The sequence below is a fragment of the Nesoenas mayeri genome (assembly GCF_963082525.1).
Source record: "Nesoenas mayeri genome assembly, chromosome: 27".
Lineage (NCBI taxonomy): Eukaryota > Metazoa > Chordata > Aves > Columbiformes > Columbidae > Nesoenas > Nesoenas mayeri.
This window is the reverse complement of record NC_137555.1, coordinates 1,835,609-1,854,193: the sequence shown is the minus strand read 5'-3', so window position 1 is coordinate 1,854,193 and position 18,585 is coordinate 1,835,609. Positions and strand designations below refer to the sequence as shown.

At 48.0% G+C, this 18,585-nt stretch overlaps 1 protein-coding gene across 1 annotated transcript; it reads left to right on the top strand.

Moving 5' to 3' along the window:
- Positions 1 to 5,468: 5,468 nt before the first annotated feature.
- Positions 5,469 to 13,129, top strand: STC1 (stanniocalcin 1; the record flags this gene model as incomplete). The annotated part of the gene is made up of 4 exons (XM_080360392.1): positions 5,469 to 6,289; positions 8,613 to 8,755; positions 9,734 to 9,945; positions 12,859 to 13,129. The coding sequence occupies exons 1-4, from the start codon at positions 6,172 to 6,174 to the stop codon at positions 13,127 to 13,129; spliced, it is 744 nt and encodes a 247-aa protein (XP_080216518.1). The 5' UTR covers positions 5,469 to 6,171.
- Positions 13,130 to 18,585: the final 5,456 nt, after the last annotated feature.

Below are 18,585 nucleotides of genomic sequence, written 5' to 3'. Positions count from 1 at the left end.
TTATTTAGACCTTGGCAATTAGCGCTTTTTTCCATGAAAATAACCTGTCTAAGCTGAAAAAAAATCACGGGGAAAGAATGATTCTCACAGTTGTCAGTATGGTAACCAGAATGTTTAATATACCAACTTTAGGATCTGCGACTTGTTACGGTAATAAAAAGAAAAAAAAAATACAAAATGACACTCTTGCAAAACAAATTCCAGTAACTATTGGCTAGGAAAGTTTCGAGAGGCTTTCTCAAGAGCGGAGTGAGTAGGCTGCCATGTAATCCCTTTCTTTATTTGTTGGTATTTTTGTTAAAGAGCTGTTGTGCAAATTGAAATGTATATTGCTGGCTGATTCCTGCCTGCCTTATTTCACACCTAGTGCTGAGCTCACCCTGCAAGAGGCTCAACGGGGAGTGACGACAGGGGAAGATCTTCCCAAGGATCCTTCCACAGCACATGCAAGAAAAGCAGATTCACGATTCGCGAAGGCTCTGGCCGTAGATCTTGCAAAGAAATGCTTGGCAGCTTTAGAGAATAGCTGGGTTTATTTTAACCTTTAAGAATGACACCAATTTCACAGCTGTTAATGCTATGTGGCTCCTACGCTTTCCAATGCAAATTGCACATGAAGGGCTAATGCATTTTGATGAAGTGGGGGGGTGAGGCAGAATCTCCATATTAATGTGCCAATAGCTTTGTTCTGAAGTGTTTAATTTTATGCTTTAATGAGAGATCCTCTTTCTGGTTAAGGCAAGCCTTTGCAAGAAACTATTTAGTTATTTGCTGGTGTCATCAGGCTCTGGAGCAGAGGGAGGGAAGGAATTATTGCAAGGGGGGGAAAAGGCTGTTGGGGTGGGAGTCCTTGAGTAAAGATCTTACACAGAGCCCCTCCAAATTGGGTTTGGGATCAGTCAAAAAGAATTGGGGATTTAGGGTCACCCGCCTGCTTGCAGGGTGGAAAACAGATGGGGTGGGTGTCCGACTACCCTCAAATCTTGGGGGGCTTCCTCCCTCTCCTCATTTGTGGCAGCGTGTCTAAGCTCCGGTTGCTTTTACTCCAGCTCTGTCGCTGCGTGCAGAACCTGGTGCTCTGTCTCCATGTGCATCCTCCAAAATACATTTCCCCGTCGGCACGATAACCTGCCAAAGCCCATTGCTGGGTGTAACGCAGCTTCTTCACCTCCGTGGGTCACATCCTGCTCCGGTAATTCCCCTTGGCCTCATGCTTTAAGGCTGGGACAGACGCTGGCACATCCACCCGCTGAAAGGAAGGATTAAAAGCCTCTGACTTTGCTTTTTCAGGTAGAAATCCAGTCCAAGCCAGCGATACCCGTGTGCGGTGAGAGCGGAGTAAAGCTGTGGTTGTGCCTCTAAAGGAGAGTTTCACCTTCCACGGAGGAGTATTTTCCCTGTCTGGATCAGGCCAAGGTACCAGGAATTGAGTGCTCAAAGTTCCTTATGTATCTCATACATGATGCACATTTGGTTTTAATCAAAATCCCACTGAAACAGGCAGTCAGGATTTAGAGCGTAGGATTACAAGTAATGCCGAGTTATTATTAGTAATCGCTTTTCATCATGCATTGCATTTACAAGATACAAACCAATCCCAGCAGAAATACACTAAAATACATAATTCCTTTTATTAAAAAATCAGATTGTGCAAAGTGAATAAATCATGTAGTACAGTAACATGAGGAGATCTTTAACTTGCCTTCATTTATGTTTCTAATTAACTCCAACACAGCACAAGACAATAGTTGCAACCTTATGTTGGGCATTAAACAATTGTACCTTAAACACACAGTGGTGGCAGCAGAATTAAACCTATTCTGACTTTTTGCATGTAAACCAGAGTTATTAAATCCCTCGGTTTAATAAGATTTTGGGTGAGTTTTTGGTTGCTGTTGTTGCCAGGTTTATGGAGCGAAGGCCAAAGCCTGTAGACGGATCCAAGCGCCTTTGTTGGGGCGAACACCCAGGTAACTCCTAAATCGTCTCCTGCCTTTTGGAACGAGTTCTGACATCCCTTGCGCCGGTGCAACCAGGGTTATTCATTTGGGCTAAGCAAATTAAAACGCTCTGCTTAGCCTCTCCCTTACTTTGCTTTTCTACTGTCAGGGTAATTGAAGCTACTCCTGGTTTCTAACTTGGCGATGGGGAATTGCATCCAGACAGCGTGCGGTGACGCATCAGAATAATGACGCAGATGAAGGGCGAATATTGAATTCGGCGGTTATACTAATGCGCACCTGTTGAGGATCTGGTCCGGCGAGATGTGCGCAGGCGGCTGGCAAGCTCTCAAGTCCTCGGGACGGTGAGTTTGGATCCTTTGTAACACACGGAGCGTTTCCCGGGAGGTCCCACACGTGTTAAGAGCTGCGGGGAGGAGGGAGGATGCTCTACCCCGCGCAAACCTACCCCGGCCACGCGATGCTGCACGCTAGCAGCTCTTTGCAGCCATCCCCCTTTTATTTTTACATATTAATAGAGCTAACCGCGGCGTGTCGACCGTCCGAGCCGCGAGGAAAGGGTGGGGTGGCTGCGTACGTGTGTGCCAAAGTGTCGCCTAAGAGGAGGGTGGTTTGCTGGGAAGGAGCAGACGTGCGGGGCCGGAGCAGCGGAGCGTTGCTAACTCCCGACGTGATGCAGTTGCTCACGTCCCTCCGGAGCCCAGCGAATGGTGGAGGGTCCAGGGCCGGGGAAGGGGGGGCTGCAAGGTGGGCAGGGATTGAGTTACACAAGGGCAAGGGGGGGACGCTGCCCTCGCAGCAGCTGAGCACAAAGCAGGGAGGTTATTGACTTTGGCTTCTCCTCTTCCTTTATTTTCCCCCGCTACGCATCTTCTTGAGGTTGCACAAAAAGCTTAACACCTTTGGGACAGGCAGATGGGTAAAATGGTGTGTGCTGTTGAATTGGATGGCATCTCTTGAATGGAAATGGAAAGAAAGGGACGGTTCACTCTGGGCTACCAGCGTCTTTCTTGTTCTTCTCTGCATGTATCAGCAAGGAAACGAACCTTTCTGCTTCAGGGCAGTGTTTAACCTGGAAGGGAAGCTTCGGAGAAAATTCTTCCAGCGGGTTATGCTGAGCCTTTAGGAACAAATAGTAGAACTTCTTTTGGGTTTTTATATATATATATTTTTTTTAATTATTATTATTATTATTCTTTCCCCGCAACAACCCTTTTGGTGCGATCTCCAGGGTCTAGGCCAGCTATTAACTGAGAACAGTAGGAAGGAAGATTTTCAGAGAAAATCATATCCCATAATGAGAATCATTCTTGTGTCCTTCCACCTTCCAGCAGCAGAATTAAAGGCACGACCCCAGCGTGGGCAAAGCACCGCTCTTGGAGCACTGTAATAATTCCTCCGTTGGTTGTTTCTCTTTGCCCTTTAAAAGCTTGAGTACAAGAGAGAAGCCAGACTCCTCTGTTGTCACATGGGGAGTGGGGAATGGCAGTTTCAGGAGGACTTTGCCACTCTTTTTGCCTTCAGTGTGCAAAAGGAGTAATGCAAATATGCTCTGGTACCAAAGGACTCGAATGGCTCAGGCAGAAATTTGCTCGTACAAATCTCCTGCCAAATCTGACAGCAGCTCCGTGCGGGTCCTTCCCTCCTGAATTCATTTTCCCAGGTTTTTAAAGCAAAAATAAAGGGGTCTTTTTGGACACTCGATAAGGTGTTTTCTGGTATTACAACATTTGCATGTGTCCTGGTCCAATGTATCGCATTGTATTCTTGTGCCTGTTCCTGTCGCCAAACTGAACCTCATCTTACAGTTCATCTCGTTATTGCTCTCCACAATTAAAACCGGTCGCTTTAAAAATACGCAGCGGGTACAAATACTAAATATGTCCCTAGAGGAGTAAATCAGCCCTGGAATTAATGATATGAGAAGGAATAGAAACTATTCTGTATCTATAGGAACTACTTGGTACCAAAGTTTCCTGCCACTTGGACTCCCATCAGGATGTATACGTGCTCGGAGGGCCAGGACAACCTGTTTTGTTTTGCAAACTGGTTCAGTTCAGATGGAAACATTACAAAAGACAAGTAGGAATGTTCACCTTGGGGGTGAAGGGGTGGAGAAATGGGGCTTGGAGTTTGAAATTCAATTTTGTGGCAAATGCAATGCTTCCACTCCAAACGGGACCGAGATAGAACGGTGATTCATGCCCCATTGAAGTGAATGCCAGAGTTGCTTTTGATTTAATCAGAATCAAACCCCGTGGGATTATTCTCACTTGCAAACTGGACTGGTCCTATTAAGGAGAGAAACCGCGATGCTTTTGCTTCTTTTCTTGTAATTTTTTTCTTTATTTAATGAAATTGGCTCGGTGTCACAAAACTTGAGAGGAAACCCGAAACCCTTCTGTTGCAGTTCTTGGAACATCTGGCACAGCTGTTCTTTTGACCCCAAGGCAGGAGCGCAACCTCACTCCTGTTCCCGTTCCAATTGAAAACGACACCAAAGATGCCAACGCCAACGGGGCCGAGCAACCCAAACCGGGAGGAAAATGGGAGCGAGGAACCCACATGGTCCCGGTGGTCAGAGCTGAAAAACCGACACAAAAAAGGGCAGGAATAAGGTAAAGCAACGGGTCTGGACTCCACTGAGGAAGAGGCTACTTCTGTTTGTCTTCAAATTGCTTCCTTATTGACTTTTACATTTAGTCACCCATCAACCTGCATAAATGCCCACAGGACCAGAGCTTTGGGTTTTCATTCTTCCCCTCCACTTCAATGAGTTTTGTAGGTTTGGTTCATCCAAATGTAACGTGTGTACAATCCATTTGAGCTGCATTTCCATGCCTGGCACCACAGAGGCGATTTTTCCTTCGTGGGGGTAACTGAATGAGAATCACACTCGAGATCCAAACTATCTCGTCTCTGATCAGTAATATCCGATGTGTAAACCTCTCGACTTATTCTAAGCTGCAGGAGCTTGTAACTTTTTATCTAGAAATCTTCTTTTTCCCGATTCCCTTTCAGCTCTGCTGCTTAGACTTTCATCCCTTAAATACTCAGCGCCTTAGATTGTCTCTGGTATACAGGATAATCAGTTCTCTAGTGTGTTAATCCTCATTATGTGCTTATTAAAATGAAGATTAAATCAAGCATTAGGGTGCCTCCTCCCGTTATGAAATCTGAAAAACAGGATTGAACTGTTGCGGGGGGGAGAGGGGGCGGGGAGGGAAAACCACCAAACACCTCAAAAATTGTTTCTTGGGCTTCGCTGGCAAAGCAGCAAAAGCGAGAAGGCGCTGGGATCAGGTCCGAGTGACTTGATTTGATTTGATTTGATGAAGGTAATCGTGCGAGCGAGGGGAAGGTGAGGAAGGCGGCTCGGGGAGCGGGGTTTTAGGGGATTTGCATGTGCCTACGTGAGGTGCGGGGTGTTTGTCGGCGGGTTCGGTGTCGGCACACGTGCTTTGGCACGGAGGAGGCGATGCCTCCATCCGCACGCAGGTACCTCTTTATTGTTTCGGGGGGTTGCGGCGGGGGGGGGGGGGGGTCGGTGCCACCCGCCTTCTACATGCTGGACAAAAACACCCCTTATTTGGTGTAACCCTGGGATAACTGCTGAACGGGTGAGAAAAACCATCTATTTTCTTAAAGGGCAGGTGATTTTTTTTTGGGGGGGGTGGGGGAAGGTTGAGGGCTGCGCTGTCATTTCCTCGAGCTCGATTATCCATAGGAAGTCGTTCCCCCCTCCTCCCTTTCCCACCGCCTCGCCGAAGATTAACTTCTTCTCTTTTCTTTTTTTTGCTTATTGTTGTTTGGCAGGTACTTTTAATTGGCTGGAAAATATTCTTCCTGTGAAGTTGCAGGGGTTTTTTTTTTTCTGGAGGCTTGAATGAGTCCGGTCTGCCTTTGGCTCTGCCCAGCGCCTCCGGATTGGCTCGGCAGCCGGCGGGGGGACCGATAAGGGTGGCTATAAAAGCCCCGTGAGCGGCTCTTGGTCCCCCAGCGAGCAGGAGCCAGAGGGACCAGGGCTGCGGCACGTCCCCGAGCATCGCCAGCCTCCTTTCTCCCTCCCCGGCATATCCAGATCCACATCTTTGCTCAAGCCGGAGTGGAAGAGGAAAGAGAGAGAGAGAGAGAGAGACACACATACATACACCAAAAAAAAAAAAAAGCCACCCAAAAAAACCCACACTTAGCGGAAACTTGTCAGAGAATGCTCCTAAAGTCTGGTTTTCTCCTGCTGCTGGTGATCAGTGCGTCTGCATCCTATGAAGCTGAACAGAATGACTCTGTGAGCCCCAGGAAACCCAGGGTCGCAGCCCAGAACTCAGGTAACAGCCAGCGCAGGGGGCTTGAGCCTGAGCCCTGATGCCTTTAAACTGTGTCACATCTCTCTGCTGCTGGTTTGTCCTTTTGTTCCTTTTTTATTTTGTTCTTATAAACTTAACGCCTGGTAGGAGCAAACGGTAACGTGAGGGTCTGATTCAGGAGGATGGTGGTGCATGGCTGGAGAAGAAATGGTCTCTGAGGAGCTGGGTCAGGGAACCGGTGTGTGATCTGCTTGCAGGATGCGATCCATTCTCTCTCCTCCTCCCCCAGCTACTAAATGAGTTACATGTACTTCTTTTTTCCCTTTCCCTGCTTGCATGTATCTTTCTTTCTCTCTCCTCCAATTGCAATCATACTTCGGTGTTAAATTCCTTGCTTTTTAGGAAGTTGATAAAATCAGTGGAAATTGGACTGAACCATTGTTCTGCCAAACATCTGTCTATTCAAAGAGGGGGAGAGAGATATGCGACTTTGAAGAATGCAGTAACCTAGAAACTGTCCGCTGCTAGCATTTATTTTCAAAAACTGATTGCTATCAGTGAGATGGTACCATAAAAATCCGATTGTGACATTTAGCAAACTTGCTTTTACAATGGATAAGAAAAAATTGCTGGCAAGTGAGCTCTGGCTGTCCCCACTTTGTGCACTATAGATGCTTGGATAAGTTGGACACATTGTCTTGAACAATGGAAATTAAAAAATCTGTCTTCTAGTATACAAAGATATTAGGTCTCTAATTTGGAGCTCATTAACAGATGTCTTATTTTAGATCTGCAAGGCTCTGCAGCATTATACGAGGGTGTTTGCTCAATTTCCTTTTGTATTTGGTTGCTATAGAAACATAGGGGCTCACTATTGCACCGTGCCTAAAACAATAAAAGCTTAATGCATACTAAGTCTGCTGAAAGCAAAGTTATAATTTGAACCTGTGGAAACATAATTATGGGGATGACTTGTGCCATGGGGAGGTTATGAACTGAGGAGAGGAGGATCTTACCAAATATTTCTCCCTTCAGGCACGTAAGCGAGAGCGGAGAACGAGGAGGGGTTAATTGGGTGATTCTTGTACATTTTTCTCCTCTTATTTTCTGCAAAGATCCTCATTATGTAGATAAATCTTGAGGTTCCAACTTAGCTCTTAATAAGGCACGTTCGCTCCCAGCAAATGCAAACCCTCACTTTTCCCACACCTCGGATCGTGATGGGAGACACCGGGTTTACATTTCTTCCTAAAGAATGTCTTGTAACATGAGCTGCAAAAGAAATGAATATGCCTTGCACAGACACATAAGGGGACAGATGTTCAGCTTACCAAAAAAGGTTAATCCCTCCTAATTTCAGGGCAATCATGTGGCAATACTGCTGATTCATTGTTAAAATGCAGAGTATCTGCACTCAGAACGATGGGATGACATGGATACCCTCCTGTTCAGACTAACTACTGCCTCGAGGATTTTAATTATACATGGTCAGCTCCATTACCTTAACTTTTTCTGCCCAAATGCCCCTTCTCTTTGCGAATCTCCGGCAATATGACCTTTCTTGGCTACGCTCGCATGCTCCTGGGTACCAGATTAGTTTAGCACCAAGTCCTTTGCAGTTCCCATAATTGACGCACAAACTAAAACCTTATTTCTAGATACTTTTTTGCAAAGCCGGCGCACTAAGCGCAAATTTCATGCCGGTTTATTGGCAATCGCCGATTTTCGGATGAGGTTTGTGAGCCGAGCGCTGCCGAGCTGCTCCGACCTCCCTCCGGCCTGAGAGCACGAGGAGACCCCGATGTTCTTCGTGGACCCATCCCCATGGCGTCTGGGCTCTTTGGAGGAGCTCCTAGTAAAGCTGTAAACCAGGATTAAGTTGGGCTGGGACCTGTAAGTCTCCATCTAGCCAAAGACTAGCAGATGTTGCCCATCTTTTAATCCATATGCAACCGATCAAAGGTTTCGGTAGTTGCGGTTTCTGTTGCTTGATTTGTTGATGATCTGTTGCATGACTTCAGCTAGACGTAGAATAAGAGAATAGTTTGGGTTGGAATGGAGCTTTTTAGATCGTTTAGTGCCACCCCTGCCATGAGCAGGGACATTTTGACCCAGCTCAGGTCACTCAGAGCCCAGTCCAGCCTGGCCTGGGGTATGATGGGGCATCTCTCTGGGCAAACCCAAACTCCCTTTGGCTCCTCTCCGTTATCTCTCCCTCCAGTCCCAAAAAGCAATGATGCCGCTTGACCGCGGTTGAGCGTGACGCGACGCCACGCCGGCGAAGGGCTTTGAGATGCGGGGCATTGGGGCGCAATGGTCCATAACGCTGTGCCTGTGTTTGCAGCCGAGGTGGTTCGCTGCCTGAACAGTGCCCTCCAGGTGGGCTGCGGGGCCTTCGCCTGCCTGGAGAACTCCACGTGCGACACGGACGGCATGTACGACATCTGCAAGTCCTTCCTCTACAGTGCTGCTAAATTCGACACTCAGGTACGAGCGCGAGAAGAAAGGGGACGAGGATAATAGCTCACTGCTAGAGCTCCCTTTTCATGCCCCCATTCAGCAAAGTGTTTTTACAAGCCCTGCGACACTAAAGCACGTGCTTAAATGCTTTGCTGAGTGGATGCCTTAATTTCTCTGTCCTCATAGAGATACGGGGTCTGTGCAGGTTTAACCCTTCCCGTCTCGCAGCCCTTCCTGCTCCTCTGACCCGTTATTTCGGGTTTTGGCCACAAATGCATCCTCCAGGGCTATTTTCTACCGTACATTTTCCACATAGTGTACGCTGTGTGTGAGGACTTGGCAAGGAGCGTTTTGTGGGGCGGAGAGCGAAGTTTCCTCTTCAGGAGGAAATATAAACGTTCTTCTAACAAAGTCGGTGCTCTGACTGTGTGACCTGGCACGGGGCTGGGGTTTCAATTGGGAGCCTTTGGCCCTGGGAATCCGTGGCCAGATCAGCCGCTCCGGACCCGCAGCCAAATAAATAGGATAATATCAGAGGGCTGTGGCTCTGCCAAGGGCGCTTTTCCTTCATTCTTTCTTCCCCAAACGTGCACACCCCCTCATTCCCTGCGCGCTCTGGCTCCCAAGGACAGACTTAAAAGCTCTTCAAGCATCTCGAGGTCTGGTGAAGCAGATGTGTTGAGTCGCTGGTGTGTGGGGAGCGATCCAGCCCCCTCCCGCAGGGCAGAATTGGCCCAGCGCTGGTGCTGGCTCTTCTAAATCTGTTCATGCAAAGAATTCTATATCCTGAATCTTTCGGGGACAGGAGTTCCCTGTTTGCTGCGGACTGTGTGCATCCCAGCTCAAATTTAAGCTGCAGTTCCCAGCTGTGCTTGGTAAGGAACCTCCAGCAGGTCAGTAATTGCAGCAAGGGTAATTAATAGCAGCCAGCCACAGCAGAGTGTCTGTTAGCACATCCCTTCCAATGAAATCTCTTGCAGTTTAAGGTTTTTCTTCTCTTTCCAGGGAAAAGCTTTTGTGAAAGAAAGCTTGAAATGCATAGCAAACGGGGTCACGTCCAAGGTGTTCCTGGCCATCCGGAGGTGCTCCACGTTCCAAAGGATGATCTCCGAGGTGCAGGAAGAGTGCTACAGCAAGCTGGACATGTGCGGCATCGCGAAGCGGAACCCTGAGGCCATCACCGAGGTCGTCCAGCTTCCCAATCAGTTCTCCAACCGGTACGTGGGGCTTTCCTCAGCTGAAACGCTTCAAATGCAAAACCGTGAAGCACAGAGAAAGAAATGAGGGGAACCCAGTTGACCAACATCTTACGAGTCCCAGGGTAACTTGGCCTAAGAAACCTTCTCTGCCTGTTTGAATCCTTGTTAAGTTTTACCAGCATTCTTCTGATTCTCTTTTTGGTAAATACACTTATAAACATCTCCAGGGGAGAATCGTAAAATTAAGTAGACATACATTACTTCAAAGCCTGGAGTTTGTTTCGGTGTTAGTTCTTTTAGTTTGAATGCAGCCTGATGATAAACAGAGCTTTTAAATACCAAACCAGCTTGATTAATACAGCATCTCTAGGAGCTTCTCAACCTATTTTCGCTTCATTCTTCAGAGGGTTGCCATCCCCTTTTTTGGGTTTATATGGCAGTTTGCAAATGAGGACGTATCATGGCAATGTGAAGAACTAGGAAAGCTTAAAGGGAACCAGCAAACAGGCTCGTCCGTAACCTAATTTTGCCATGATCCAGTGGTTGGTATTTCTAGACAGTCTGATGTTTTTAGTGCTCTCTCTTCACCCCTGTTCCTTCCTGATAGCAAAGGCTGCCTGCAGAAACGGGCACCTCCAGGGCTCTGAGCCTTGGGCTGAGCACAGAGCTGCCCTGTCCCCATCCTCCAAGGACAAGGGACACAGGGAGCCCTCAGGGAAATGCTGCAGTCTGCGCAGTCATGCCGCAAGGACAGGGATTTCTTCTTCTAAACCCTGGAACAATCAGTGCTGAGTCTTGTGATTGGGATAAAAGGGATCTTTTTGAACAGTTTGAGTAAATACGCTCTGGGATTCGAGTGCAAACAGACCGAGCTGCAGTTTAACACGTTGGCCGGCTGCGGCGAGCGCTACGGCTCCGCTGGGGCGGCTGTTGGGCTTGGTCTAGAACCATCTTAAACCTCCAGACCTATCCTAGGGCAGCTATGCAATCGATATATAGGTGTTGCACCTCCGACCAGCCTCAATATAGTATAGAAAACTCTATTGTAGATATTATATCTAGAAAATTATACTCGTGGGAAGATAAGAATTAGACTTGCATGTCTTTCCGTGCTTCCCCAAAGGCAGTTTGGGAGATGTTTGCTTGAGTGATCCCCCGAGGGCTGGGACGAGGAGCGGGCAGCACCGCGGCACCTGTGTCTTACAGGCTGGGAGAGCAGTTGGGGTGCATACGATGGGTTGTGGGGTTCAGCAGCCCTTGGGGGAGCTGTGGGGATGTTGGGGTGAAGGGAGGACGTGGGGACGGAGGCAGCAATAGCAGCAGCGATGTCCTACGTGTTGGGGATGTTCCTCTCCGCAGGACTGAGCCTGAACCGGAGCCGCTGTCTCCGGCAGCGGAGGGAACTCCTCCCCCCCAGCCGCCAACCCTTGTCCAAGCCAAAGGATATTATGACATGTTGAGTAACAAAAGCAGCAGGATTTCCCAGCTAATAGTTTACATTGAGGTCTCCTAAAGCATCCTGCTTTCCCAGCCCCTGTCCCAACATAGCCACAGAATAAGAATGTGCCACTTGGCCTGGGACACTGAGGGGAAGTAGTTAAAGGTCATAGCATCTTCCTGCGATTTAATCTGGTGGCAGGAGCAGGAGGAGAGGAAAGCCTTGTTGCTTTTGCTCGCAGCCAAGCTACCGAAAAGCGCCAGCGAGCGGTTTGATTGCAGCTCCGGTGTGGAAAGCACCGGGCTGTATTTGTGTCAGAGAGGTGTGGGAGCCCAGCCGAGGGAGGGAGGTGGGATCTGTTCCTGTTCTCCTCTTAGACCGGTGGGATCTGTTCCTCTTGTCCTTTTAGGCCAGTGGGATCTGTTCCTCTTGTCCTTTTAGGCCAGTGGGATCTGTTCCTGCTCTCCTTTTAGGCCAGTGGGATCTACTCCTCTTGTCCTCTTAGGCTGGCAGGATCTGTTCCTGCTCTCCTCTTAGGCCAGTGGGATCTACTCCTCTTGTCCTCTTAGACTGGCAGGATCTGTTCCTGCTCTCCTCTTAGGCTGGTGGGATCTGTTCCTGCTCTCCTCTTAGGCTGGCGCTGATTTGAGCTGGACGCGCAGCTCGCACAGATGTATTATTCATCCTCAACCCCTGGGCATGCTTCACACCTTAATATTAGCGGTGTGCTGCAGCGTGCCAAACCTGCTCCCTTTGTACGTGAAGCGCAGCAGAAGCGTTAACCTCACCTGACCTCCCTGGCTGCTCTAAAGGCCAGAGCTGGGAGCGAGGAAAGGAGCTTGAATGCGAATTCCCATTTCCCTCTTCCTTCCCCTCCTCCACCTGCAGGTTATTCTCTTCTCTGCTCCCGTGGAAAAATGTCACGGTGACCTTAAAGGCTTAAAATAAGTTCCCCGACGCCCTTTCAGGCAGAAGTAGCCCAGCAAATAAGGGGCTGCTCCTCTTTTCCAATGTTCTCTCCTTAGGAAGACGTTCTCTTGCGCAGCGCGGTCCCCCTTGCCAGCTTTGCACCGATTCTGCTCAGGGTCGTTCCTCTGAGCTCTATTCTGTGCGCGGCTCAAGCAGCGCTGGGGAAACACATCAGCACCATTTCCTGGAGCGAGGAACGTGTGCTCGAGGTGAAAATGCACCACCCTGCACACCAAGCTCACTGCTCACAACCTTCTCGTTCAGAACTCGAGCAGTTGGGACAGCTGAATTATGATGATATAAGTTTGACACGTTGTGTTCCTCCCGTCCGTCACGGGCACGGATTTGTTAGATGAACTGAGAATTGTGCACCGTCAAAAAATTTCATACACGCCCTGAATGACTTAAAACAATGAGAATCAGATGTTTTATCGCTTAGGCTGGTCTCCTGACTTGAGATCAGCTCTCACCTTGTTTTATTTAGGGGGGACGCCTGGGAATAACGGCTTGCAACTCTCGCGCAGGTATTACAACAAGCTGGTGAGGAGCTTATTGGAGTGCGACGAAGAGACGGTGAGCGCCATCAAGGACAGCTTGATGGAGAAGATCGGGCCCAACATGGCCAGCCTGTTCCACCTGCTGCAGACGGACCACTGCGCCCAGGGCCACCCGCGCGCCGACTTCGCCCGCAGGCGCCTCAGCGAGCCGCAGAAGCTAAAACTCTACTTCAGGAACCTGCGAGGTGAGGGCTCCGTGCCGGCCCATGCCAAGCGCAGCTCGGCCGAGAGCGCTTGACTTCACCCCAGAGCATCACTGGGTGTTGAGAGGGATGCTGAGCGCTACCAAAGCTGAAAACAAAATCTCTCTTCTAGAAGAGTAATGCACCCAACCCCAAGTTGTACTGTAGCTAGTTTTAATAACAACCAGGAACTGGTTTTAGGTTTAGTCATTAATATTTTCTATTCCTCGCGAACAAAACTTTTTGCATGGGTCTGTGTTCAGTGTCTCAGCTTTCCCGCCGTCAAAATGTCTCCGTATCTCTTTTCTTTCCCCACAAAAAGATACCCCGAGCGATCGCAGTCTTAACTAGAACCGTACAGTAGTCAGGCCTTGAGCCGCCAAACCCAAAACGTACTGTAGCGCTAACGCAAGAGATTTAGCGCCGAGGAGAACGGCGGATTCTCTCCCGTAGTTGAGCTGGTGGGCGGCGATAGATGCACTAATGACTATTGCACATCCCAGAGGTGGCAATGGAATTCGTGTTATGAATCTGTGCTGGCCATGGACAAATATGAATGTCATATTCCTGGTCTCTTAGTGTCCTGCAGTCCTAATCCTTCCAACGCAGCTCCGCTGACCCCTGGACTTACCCAACTCGCGTGCTGTGGAATGGTCTGGTTACCGTGACCTGGCACCGCGGTGCAAAGGGAGTTAAATTCACCCCCCCGACACACACCAAATCAGGAAAGGAACATCTTGTGCTGCAGAAATGGTTAAAAGAGGTGCCAGTCTGTGGTTAAAGTGAGTCAGAAGGTTACATCACCCTGCATTGTATTTAAAAGCTAACATCTATGTACTGTATTTAACTGTCTAAAGCTTTAAAAGAAATCTAACAAAAAAAAACCCTGTCTTAAGACTAGAGTATTAAAGGTCTTGCTCTAACTGTGGTATAAATAGTTTTAAAATCTGTCATGTACTGTACATAAATTCCACGAGAGTCTGCTTAAAAGGAGCAGAATATAATAACTATTGCATAAACTTAGTTTTGTAAGTTAGCTATTTCTTTTTATTTTTATTTCTTTCTTTTTCCTGGAAACACTATCTCTGTCATACTCAATAGTTCACATTCTACTCTGTGGCCTTTTTATAGTGGAAGAGAGAAAATGTTGAAGGCAGAAAGGCCGGGCCCGGGAGCAAGCTTAAAATGGATGGAAAGTAATGCAAATAGAGCTGAGCCTGGCCAGTCCTATCTCCATGAGCCGTGCTTAGTTAGACCCAGCCTTGAGTGCTGCTGGAGAGCTAATAAAGGAGGGATCTATTTTTTCTTTTCAAAACCTAAAGCAATATAACTTCTTTTCTTTCCTTTTTTTTTTTTTTAAACCACAAAGCCTTTAAACAATAACTTGCTGCTAATATATTGAAACCAGATGCAGTGGCAGCGTTTCTAATATTGCTGTCTTCATTAAATGTAGCCCAAAAGTGCTGTCAGAAAATGGTAAGCGGCAACAAAAAAAACACGTCGCTGACGGTAGAGGGTTATTTTAGTTTGGTTTTCTTTTGTAATACTCTGCATCGCGCCGTCCGGGCCAAGCGAGATGCACTATTATTGCTCGTGCTTCGATCGGTCGGGTAGATAGCGTTGTGCAAGGGGAAAACCAAATAGCATCACCCTGGCAGTTGGGTTTGTGCTCCGGAACCCCCGGGGTGGTTAAACAGGGAAAGCTTTGGGCTTCGTTGCTATTATACAAGGTCTTTACCTGGCTAGGGTGCTGCTGGGGAAGAGGGTTACACCAAACCTTTGGGTTGGCGGAATGAAGTTGAGTTTTGCAGCTTAACGCGGGCCGGAGGGTGACTGGGGAAATAGAACCATTCCCCATTGGGTTTTCGGTTCGCTCCGATGTCGCGAGCGAGCGGCCCCCGTGCAAACCAAAGCTCTGCCCCACATTCCCAGCTGCTTCCAGCTGCCTTTTCCCCCTATGCCGAAGCCACAAGCGCAAATCCATGGGGCCGAACAGCCCGGGGTTCACCTTGCCCGACTTTGGCCATTCAAGCTGGTCGCTTAAAACTCCTCACCGGGGACTGGGAAAACGCTTCCCGTCCACTGGGAAAATCCTAATGATAGGTGAGAAACATCCCCCTGGGACGGGGGAAGCTTCTCAATACCAAGTCCAGCTATTTCACCATTTATTTAACCTCTTAAGGCTTTATTTTTTTAATCTCGCGTTCATTGCAAAAACGATTCTTGTCTTGGGGGCGGGGAGGGGCTTCTCTAGAACCGGTTGCATGATTCTCCTTGTGATTTGTTTGCACTTTAGATGTTTTGTGCCATTATAAATTTGCATTATGTATTTATAATTTAAAGATACTTAGAAGGGGGAGAGAGTTTGGGGTTGTTTGTTTTGATTTTTTTTTTGCTGAGTACTGGAATAAACAGTGAGCATATCTGGTATATGTCATTATTTATTGTTTAAATTACATTTTTAAAGCTCAGTGTGTTCATATAAAGGTTATTTGAAACATATCATAGTAATGAGAAAGATGCAAGTTATTTTCTTTGCTTATTTTTATAATTAAAGATGCATAACGTAACGAGGCCTATGTTGGATTTTCTTCCGCAATGAAATAAAATGTCAAATTTAAGGGGTTTTAGTGTCTGGCTCTTCATTTTCAATGAATACATCCATAACAGCATTGCAGGGAAGAGAATATACCTTGATTTTGGCTTTGGTGCACACGGAAATGTGCATTTACACTTTGTTCAGGAAATCTCTGCTTTCCAGTGGAAGTTTAATGCTCATCAGAGGAAGACGGGCCGGTTCATTCAGAGTTAAAGACCATTTCCCCTTGGAAACGGTGCAAAAGTTGCTTTTCACAGCTGGTTTGGAATGAATAACCCCTATAAAATAATTACTGTTGATACGACGTACTATTCGTAGGTAACTTGGATAAATCACAGCAATTCTCTTCCACCTATTCCAGTGTACTGATGGATTTTGCGGGCGCAAGGGTGCTCGAAGTCGCGCTTTCCGAGGCTCAATGGGTGCGCGGGGCGCACAGAACGTATGGGAACCTACAGACAATATTGTCCAACGGCAAAAAACACTCACAAAAATTCTTGTTGTTCAATAAATGAGCATTTTTCCAAGGAGCCGACTCCCCCCAACCTGCGTCAGGACACAAACCTCTATTGGCCAAGTTAATATCAGTGGTAACATCAGATCATTCTAGCTGTAAATCCCCTTATCTGGGCGATGGAGACGGAGCCACATTAGACACCCGTAGGCACAAAACACCCTGAGAAACAGGAATTCTATCCCAGCCAACAGCTGGAAAAACCAGTAAAACCTGTATGAGCTTATGGGGGGGGAGATGGCGTTATTTCGGGTTTTATTTTTAAGCAGACAAACACCAGGATAACCCACAAGGTGGATTTATCCCCGTTACCTGCATCCTGGGACGGATGCTGCGGGTTCGGGCGCACAAATCCCAGCCGCTCGTAATGGTTATTTAAAGAGAAAAATAACTCGATGGAAACTGCGTTCTCTGTATTCACAAGAAAAAATCCCAGTTGGTTCTTCTGGATTTCCTTCGGGGTTATTTTTCATCTGCAGGCTCGGAGCGTTTTGTGCTGCGAAAACAAATCCCTGCTCGCCACTCCAAGTGCTGTTTGATTTGGAGTAACCAACCGGGCTCCATAAAATCATCAGCAGTCGGACCCAAACCTCAGCACCGTTTGAGAATTCAAACAGTCCGAACCGGCTCTTTTATTACTGTGCTGATAATTAATCCTCAAAGTTTTTTCAGGACTTAACTCCTTTTTTTCCGAGCCTGAACCGTTTCACACGTGTTGCTTAGAATCGCTTTTATTCGCTGGCCGTGGTTTTCATGGGAATGAGGTGTCCGCCTGTGGGATTCCAGTCCACATTCGTGGCTAATTATCTGAAATAAAGGTCCCTTTGATCTTTTCCTAAATATGCTTTTATTCCTCCAGCCCCGCTGAGGAGCGCAGGGTTGACTCTAGAGAAGCCGCGAGCAATAAGAATATGGTTGGTTTTGGGGTTCATCACTCCCCCATCACATCTATGTGGTCCCGTGCGCAAGTTAACAGGAGCATCCAATTCCCTGCCAGAAACCACCGTGAATCTTTCCTGCCCATGGAAATCTTTCCTGCCTATGGAAATCTTTCCTGCCCATGGAAATCTTTCCTTCCTTTGGGCCGGGACTTTGTCCTCAGGAAGGAGGCGGCTGGTGGAGCTGCCGCGGGCGAGCCCGGAGCATCCCAACCACGCACGAGCGTTTTGTCCCTCGTCACTCGCACCAACACTGCGGTGACACAATTAACGCTCTGATTGACGGCGCCGCGACGGGGCAGATGTTTTATCAGAGGAAAAGAGCTCCGGGCAGATCCACCCACGGAGCCCCAGGGAGACGCAGCAGCCCCAGGTCAGGGAGCAAACTTCCCTTAAGGATGGGGAGTGGTAGGTTCTGGCCGAAAAACGAGATTACCAGAAGGCCAGTGTTGGTTTTCCTGGGGTGTGGGAAGCCGTTCTGCTCGGCTCCCACCATTGTGCGGCTTTATTCTGCCAAGGGGTGGGTTTGGAGTTCACCGAGCCCCATCGTTACTCACTAATCACAGCAAGTCCAAGGGACCTTTTTGGAAGCCTCGGGGTGGGGGATTCTGAGGAAGATCAGCATCCAGAGGAATTTTACGCAAATCCCCGCTATTTTCCCCATATTCCATTTTGGGGCTGTTCAGCCCACTTGAACAAAGCAACTGGAACAACCCCAACCCCGAATACCAGCACATCCACATCCCCTTCACGTGCATCCGCGTTCCCGGGAGCATCTGGCTGCGACATCTCCCAAATTTCACATCCGAGCTCCAAAAGCCACGTTATTGCCATAGAAATCCCGCACGCATCGGTACCCAGCTCAGCTTTACCATCTCCTGCTCCATTTTGCAGCAGCTGGGGGTTCCCTCTGCCATCACAACAGCAAATAACCCTCTGCTCTCCTATTCAAACTGCCAGAAAAGCTCATCATTCGCCACACAGAGAGGAAAATCTTCCCTATAACCTGAATTTGCAGCAATTTGCTAAGAACACACTGACCAAAGGCCAGCGGGAGCAGCACAGATCCCGCTGTGTGGTCGGGCTCTGGCAAGACGTGTGTTGGTTTCTTCAGCATCCCCTGATACGCAGCTGATGGGCACGATATGACCGAATGAATAATACAGTGTTTTGGGTTTTAAATTACATTTATGGGTTTTTTAATTACATGCGTGCTCAGAAAGACCTGATGTGCTCTGGCTGCTTGTCACGCAGGCAGCACTTTCTTACCGAGGTTGTAAATGTTGTTTTAACGTATTAATAAGCTTCTCACACAATTAGCCACGTTCATTACCCCCTACTGCCTTAAAAGAAATGAGTAGAGCCTCCCATCTTACTGCCACCCTCGCCTGCCTGGCTGAGATTTGAGCTCCCAACTAGTCCTGTTTGCCCTGGGATGAGTCTAACTAAGCCAAACTGAGG